The sequence below is a fragment of the Protomyctophum bolini genome (assembly GCF_963924005.1).
Source record: "Protomyctophum bolini genome assembly, chromosome: 20".
NCBI lineage: Eukaryota > Metazoa > Chordata > Actinopteri > Myctophiformes > Myctophidae > Protomyctophum > Protomyctophum bolini.
Window position 1 is genome coordinate 23,116,861 of NC_137881.1, and position 8,446 is coordinate 23,125,306.

The window sequence follows — 8,446 nt, forward strand, 5'->3', positions numbered from 1 at the left end:
ACAAAACTATAAATAGGACACTATTTTCACCAATCTTCCCCCATGGTTGGGAAGAGTGTCTTGCCGAACATCAGTAAGGCACTGCCCAATGTTCTTTTGCTCTGCAATTACATCATTTTGATCTGGGCTTGCTGAAACAAGGAATATGCTGTAGCCTCTAGAGTCCCTCCTAGCAAGGCTAAAAAGCTGATGTCAAACTTAACATGATGTTTGAAAAAAAACAGGAATAACCAGGTGCTCACAGGAGGTAAATACATGACTATAGGAAAAACATGTAAAAGGTGCTCACACGGATCAAACGGAATCAAGACAGAAAAAAACGGGGCACTCAGTAAAAAGAGGAAAAAGCCTTTATTTTATTAAAAGGCAACTGCCGACATGTTTCGCTTATGAAAGGTCTTCATCAGGAGGAAATGACGATTGTCAGTATATTTAAAATGGTATTATTCTGGAGGGAAGGAATTGTGAGATTAAGTTCACTGGTATTTATAATTTCATGATGTGAATGTTTGCGTGTTTATTTACCATCAGGTCAGGGTTCCTTCATGGTGTCTCTGGGGGTGGCAGAGAGAGCAGAGTACCACATCATGTCACACCCTTCCCAAACCTTGCCCCGACGCCTGGCACCAGACTACAGCAGGATGGGCGTACATGCCTCCCTGGCACCAGACTATAACACGATGGGGGTAGATGCCACCCTGGCACCAGACTATAACACGATGGTGGTAGATGCCTCCCTGGCACCGGACTATAACACAATGGTTGTAGATGCCTCCCTGGCACCGGACTATAACACAATGGTGGTAGATGCCACCCTGGCACCGGACTACAGCAGGATGGGGGTGGATGCCACCCTGGCACCAGACTACAGAACAATGGGGGTAGATGCCACCCTGGGCAGAAGAGAGAAGAGTCTATTCACCGCCCAGGTCTCCTCAGGCCACTTCACAACTCACCACAAAACGACAGAGGGCAGGATGGTGATACCCAACACAGGTAAGTCTAATGCTGAATTTATCCGTGTCATATGCCTGAGACATATCCCCGGCTAGAAGCCTTCGGGTAAATTCGAGACCCGAAAATACCCGTGATCCGACTCGGACCCAGCTCGGTCACGTTTCCAATTCCATCCACAACAAGTGACTCCAGGACCGGGTCGGAACTGCTACCTTATGTCTCGGGTCTCGGGTGCCGACAGTGAAATGACCGTTCCATTAATACCTGTCCCGAGTGGACCTGGCGAATGGCTTTGAAAGCTGTCAATCACCCCCGCTCCTACCCCCCTTTTTTTTCTCCTCCGGCCAGTGGCTGGCAGCTGCCTGTGTGCCTTGCGTCACGTGACTTTAGTAATGAAGTAGCAGCGCTACTGTGTAAACAACAAGAGCTTCGACTTTTTACGTCTATTTGGGTATGGGTCGGTTAAATTGGACCTGTGAAGACCTTGCTTTGTAGACTCCATCATACGACAAAGTATAAAATCAGGTTAAAATCAGGCAAAAAATAAATCCTTAACTGTCATTAACATCTTATATCAATGCTCTTGATTGATTAAACTATAATAAACACATGGTAGTAGGACGTGTTTGTTGGACAAGAAAGTTGTTATGCAGCTTTTCTTTGCAGTTTTTACTCAAATATAAACTAAAAATAAATAACTAACAAATAAATAACAAAAATAAATCTCACTTTTGAATGCACTTTTAGTGCATTCAGAACAAGCTGATAATAATGGACTTGGCTGAGGTTGTGCATTATCACATTGCATATTAGCACTTTATTATCACTTCTGTTTTTTGTTGTTTCTTTAGACAACCGAACAAACACCACAAACTTCCGAGGAAGAGGAGGAAGACGAGGGGGGGCAGGAGGAAGCGGACGCTTCACTCAACACCATTCGGACGACCGAGACCGGTACCGGCTACGGGAACGCAGCACCGGACCCACACAGTGAACCAGACGGTGATACATATATCAGGTACAGTACTTTCTGATGCCTGCATGGCTGCTCTATCTAAAGGACTTTCTTAACATAATATACCACAAATGAACTTTAATCAACAAAAGTTGATTTGTTCTAGTTCTAGGAATCTACATTTAAAAGCATGGTACAATCCTCACAACACTATTTCCAGAACTTCACTGAGCAGGCTAAAGCCTACAGCCCTTTCAATCCCAAATCAATGTTCTTTCCAATCAACAATGCCTGTTTAAATGCAATTACGAAAAGAGAGAGGGGAAAAAAGGTAATGCATAATGTGGTAAAACGTTTTCAGGATGGGACCAGAAGGCAACGGAAATTCAACCTTAAAAGAGGAGAACCTGGCTATTCTAGGACAACAACTTGGTGGTTACGATGGCTGATCAGGGAGGAGCCACAGTGGTTTGGGGTAAGGGTCAATGTACAATACAGTCCACTGATCTCAAACCCCCTGGAAAATATGCACTCACAACCAATGATTACTAACTGAATACACAGCTTTAATCAAAAAATATCACTTACCCCATAAAGACCTGATGTTAAAGGACAACTCTTTTTTTTTTTAACCAAAGTGAATGTTTTAGGTTATTAGAGAAAGTAAAAGATAAGTGTTAATTCTTTTTTTATTTTGCTGCTTTCTTTCGTTTAAGGATTTTAGCTATTTTTGACAGGGGGGCGGGGGCATTCGAACATGGGGCTAATACGTTTTTTTTTTTCTTTATTAATATTTACTATGGTCCTACTAGACTCTAGGAAATGATATCTGACCACAAAAGATCACAGGATCTACTGAATGTGAGTACTGGGGCGATGCCATACTGTGTCGTAGGCTCAATATGTCAGTTTGTCACCTCCTCCTTCAGATTCAATAGATCCCGTGATCTTTTGTGGCCAGATGTAATTTCTTGGGGTCTAGTAGGACTATAGTAAATAATAAATAAATAAAATCACTATACAATTTTGTAAAAAGTAAAATACATATTTAGCCCCATGTTCGAATGTCCCCGCCCCCCTGTAATTCCGGAGCAACGGATTGTGTAGTTCTGGTTTTTCCCTAATGGGACTGATTGAGGGTAGCTACTGGGACGTAAGTCGGGACTTGATCACCCCGGCTGGGTCGCCTGAGTGAGGGGTATGATGTTCGAGAGACCGCAAACCCCGATGACCTTGGGATACATCACAGAGGAATACATCCCATCCCAGGTGCATCCATGCCATGTTTTTGGTATTTACAGCAAAGATTTGGAATGCATGCTGCCCCCTAGTGACTGCATTGTGTCATTGGCAGAATGGACACTCAGAAACATGTCTTTCTATTTCAGGATCAACTTTACAGACAAGAGAAGGGGACACCCATGGACGGAGGGAGCCAGCTGTGACCCCATGCAGCTATGCAGGACTCTTCTTGGGCCTATGGGACGCCCATGGACGGAGGGAGCCTGTGCCCCCATGCAGTGATGCAGGACTCTTCTTGGGCCTATGGGAGGAACAATTCTACTCATCGATTCATCAACTCAACCGTCTGACCTTGGAATATAGCAAAGCAGAAATGAATTTAATAGGATATCAAAGTCTGCCAATGGCAGTATTAAAAAAAAGGTAATAATACTATTCTATGGACAGACAGCTTCCATCCCTCTAGTGTCATCTCCAACATGCCCTTTGGACCGCCTCGGAGACTACGGAGAATATGTGACTCAGAATGACTTTGACTAATAAGGGGTTATAGAACAAAGGGGTTATAAAAGTGGCTCACAGATCCATGCTTATGCCAAAGCTAAATCTTTAGAAAGGAGAAGTCTCTTTTGAAAAAGTGGCCGTCCGGAGAGATTTGTTTTACGACCCAGTACAGTACATTTGCCGATGATATCAAGCATATTAATAAATAAATAAAAATGTGTATTATACAGAGTGATCCTGATTTAAAACCTGTATTCCTGATTCCCTGGCTTTTTCAGGCTTGCCCCCACTCAAAAAGTGATATTAAGGATAAAAGGATATTTGATCATTATTGGGTCATATCGGTATCGGTGAATATGCCAGTCTAACCAGTGATCCGACACAAGGGGTTGACACTATGGCAGGTAAATAAAATGTTGGGGCATGTAGACTTTGCTTTGAAGTTGCCCAAACTGCAAGTGCACATTTGAGTGAGGAGTCTGCTATAAACAACACGATATAACACTATTCCCAGTCGGTGGACTTCAAAATAAGATCTTTTTTCTTTTTGTATTGCTATAAATATTATTCTCTGGTATTCGGTATCGGCTAACACAGAAACTGTGGTATCGGGATCGTATCGGAAACAAAAAAAGTGTATCGGGACATCCCTACTCGCAAACCAGCCATTGGATGCACTACACGCAGACTTAGAGACAGATTTGGTGAGTATAAATGTGCAGTGGCGATTGGGAATACCAACTACCCCGTCGCAGAACACTACAAGCTGGACACACAAATCCAAATAATCATGGTTATTAAAGGGATACAATAGGCAAGTCTTTGTGTGTAGAAACACACTTCCCCCCTCCTCTCTCTGACAGGAATCAAACGGAGAGATCACTAACTAGCACAGAAGCTACACAGGTTGTGCTTATAACCAAGCCCCCAGGCAAGTAGAGTTTACTGAGGTTAAGGTTAGGGTTAGGTATAGTTTTACTGAGGTTAGGGTTAGGCTGTCAATCACAGCGACTGGCCAATCACAGCACGTTGACTGCACAACCCGTGTAGGCTTTGGTATGTCGCAGCATAGAACACTTCTCAGTGTTCTATGCTGAAGTTCAAAGGGATCAATTAAGAGCTCTGAGCTCATCCCTCCCTTCACAGAATAGCACGTCCCTGCACGGGATGAATGTCCACATAAACAGTGGAACAAAACCAAAATACAGCCAGAGGGATGTGTCTTTCTGCAAGGAAATGCCCCAGCACAATAATATAGTGGCTGGTAGATGGAAATGAGGGCTAAAATATTTATATACATACATTTAAAGAATAGGCTAAAGCTAAATGTACCTACCGGTAGTTTCCCTTTAAGGTTTTTTTTTTTATAATCAAGCTTAAAGTGACAACATTCCCTTAATCCCTGGTATTAATGATGGCATTGACTTCTCCCCATTTCACTAATAACGGGCTACTCAGCCAGTATGTTGTCATGCAATTGATGCTATGTGGATCCTATTTAATTTCCCATTTGGGTTCTGTGTTCCAACCTGATGTATTGTATTTTATTGTTCAGTTTTCTATTTGGTATGTATAATGTGTAATCACGCATGGGTTAAAGGAGTAGTTCACCCATAAAATGACATATTTTCTATCAGTTACACATGCCATGAAGCCTTGAATTAACGGAGATTTGTTTTTGTGGCATTCTACGCGAATTAATGTGATGGCCTCTCTGGTATAAGAGACTCAAACTCCTACTGAGCAACTTCATGGCATGTGTAATTGATACAAAATAAGTAATTTAAGGTGAATTCTGTTAAGTGATGTCATGTGAAGATGATTGTGGGCACTATTCAATGACAGTGTGACACTGTCATTACTAGGGGACCCTGATGAAGGCCTCCGGGCCAAAACGCATTGGTCACCTGTGTGTTTTTTAAACTCCTTGCTATGGATTAATAAAAGATTTTCTATTGAACTGAACTGCCTTGGACATTTTTCACTGCATTATTCTTTTACACTGTGATGTCTAGTGGTGTAATGGTGATTATGTTTTTTGTGATATACTGTATACTAGGTCCCCGCCTTTTTCTCTCTATATACTTTTCTTTCTTTTTTACTTTTACCTATCTCATTAAAACCGGGAAAGAATCCATGTCAGATTTATTTTAGCTATAAAGAAACACATTTTGGATAATTGTCTTCTGGGGGTCCCTGGCACAGGACATTTTCAGATTCGGCTATGCGGTCAAATACATCATTTTGGAGGTCGTTGTGTCACAATTATTTTCTGCTTGAAGAGCCCAGAGTGTTAACCCTGCCATCTACCTGTCAGCCGCATGCAGAGACACATGGGAAGAATAATTAATTATTCAATTAATTATGAATTATTCAATAATTAATTATTCAAGCTCAGATTATTTTTATCTATGTAGGCTTACTCAAGTCTGCTCCTCTGTTTCATCTATGAAATTAACACAGTACAGACTACAATACTGTTCAGGGGTCATCAATATGTCCGTACACAGACATATTGATGTCGCAAAGACTTGGTCTTGCCCATGCCCTTTCTTTTCTATTTCTTTTTAACACACCATGATCATAAGATCCAATTACTGAATGTCAAATCTCCAGGTTTTCTGCAGAATATAACACTGATTTAGGACTCCAACTGTGACACTGCCACTGTGTAAAGACATGTATTTCCTGTCCTGGTATGAGTATTGAAAGAAAATTACATAACATACTGGGATACAAGGGGATATTATTGGTTAAAAATATGGTTGAATATTTATCCCCGAAATGTAGTGTACGGAAAATATGTTTTGTTTTGTGTAATTAATGACCATGGTCATTCATTTTCTGTTGACAAGGTTTGAAATTGATCATAGGGGGAGCTGTGGGGAAAATGCATGTTAGCAACAATTCCAGGAAGTGAGGTACCAGGAACAGCTATAAAAGTACAGGAAGTGAGGCAGCCATGCTGGCCAAGGGGTTCCATTTTAGGTAACAAAAAGAGTGTTTGTTTGTCAAAGACACTCTTTTAAGGCCAATACTAAACCATAATCATGAATTGATAAACCACAGGGTTGTGGGGCTGGAACGATTTTAGATCTGAAGAAGAAAGGTTTGGTCAAGGAACATTTTCTGAGCTCTGCATCAATTCAGAGCTTTTGGACAAAGTGCTGTGGCCTCCGGAATCCTGAGTTGAAGTTTGGGTGAGGAATACACATTTTCCCCCTTTTTGAGCAATGCATTACTTAAGCCTACTTGATTTTTGGAAAATAGAAGATCTACAATGTTTGGTTCTGATTGTTATTTAACTAGTAGGCTAGTGGTTCTCAAATGTTTAATTTGTAAAGAGCTTTAACTGAGTGTACACATGTAACAAATGGACTCTTACAGGTCAATTTGGTTCCATACACTCTCAGAGTTACAGACCTCGTATGACAACTCAGGGCCAACTGATCTGTGTTTCTGGTAGGCTAATATTTTGTATACGTCTGTGGCAAAAAAAAATTGGCAAAAATGTCCACCACAAGCCAGCATGGCAAATGGCAATGTCCTGTTTCTTTCATCTATAAATTCACTTTAACTTACCAAATTAAAATATGCTTCCTACACTTAAAATACTAGACAATTGGACGATGTCCATCCTCCCTTCAGCTGTACAATTCATATAGCCAGTTCTCCATTAAAGACAGCTAGGTTCACATCCCATTGATCCAAATTGCATTTCCGGACTCAACAATCTGCTTGTATTAAACTCGCCAACCTTGCAGCTGTATAGGGAAAGCTTGAATCATCCTCTTTCAAACTGCATTTGTTTCATAAAAATCCATGCACCGTTTGTGTGATTGCATCACATGGTGTGTCCTTTTGGCCTGAGAATGAGCATGTCGGTCCAGTGGGGTTCATGTGTTTGGTCCGACAGAGCATTGGTCCGAACGACAACCTACCTCAAACCCTCACCCTAACCTCCCCTTGGGCAGCACACCTAAACTTAACCCCAACCCGACCCCGACCCCCAACGCACCTCGAACCAATGCTCCGTCCGACCATAGTATGCCTCCCGGTCCAGTGACAACCGGACCATATCATGTACTCCTCCCATAGGGAGACTCCTCCATGAGAGGAATCCAGCCAAGCCCAGCTGCCAGTGGTGTAAAGGAACTAAATACATGCACTCAAGTATGATTTCTTTAACTTTACTATCCAAATTTGTCAATCATTTTACTTTTACTCCACTACATCTCAGAGGCAAATATTTCACTTTTTACTCTATTTTCAAAATGTTTTTATACATTTTGAAAACTTTTCCTGCATGCGTGATGATTATTATACTTTTGGAACTTGAAGTATATTTTAATGGCGTATTTCTACATTGTGGAATTGATACTTTTTGACAACTTTTTCCACCACTGCCAGCTGCATGACTGATGGTGGTCCCATATCCATCCATCCATCCATCCAGCATCCATCCATCGATGCTTGTTGTATCGGGGCCCCTGGCCAAGAGCAGCTCAGCTCTGCTAATCTGTCACTGGGGGCCGACCAAAACAGAATTATAAGCCCCCATCAAGCCATGGAGCTTATATGCTGTGTGCTAAAGCCTGTCCGCCATTAGTCTTAGCTCTTTAATCCTCCTGTCTGTGTGTCTGCATGCCAGCCGAGAAATGGACATCAATGTGTGTGCATGCATGCCAACTAGGCATGAAGCATCAATGTTTGCCAACAGGGCAGGGGGTATCTATTTCACCCGTAATTTAAAAACCTGCAGATGTTTTGTTGAGGGGGTGCTATAGC

The 8,446-nt window shown here is 41.9% G+C and overlaps 1 protein-coding gene across 1 annotated transcript in view; it reads left to right on the top strand.

Moving 5' to 3' along the window:
• Positions 1 to 1,951, top strand: part of LOC308335260 (netrin receptor UNC5D-like) — a gene marked incomplete at its 3' end in the record, with an annotated part of 124,024 nt that extends 122,073 nt beyond the window's left edge. Inside the window, exons 11-12 of the mRNA XM_080792278.1 lie at positions 532 to 996; positions 1,809 to 1,951. Of these exons, the coding sequence (XP_080648404.1) occupies positions 532 to 996; positions 1,809 to 1,951 (608 nt within the window). The remainder of the gene's footprint in view (positions 1 to 531; positions 997 to 1,808) is intronic.
• Positions 1,952 to 8,446: the final 6,495 nt, after the last annotated feature.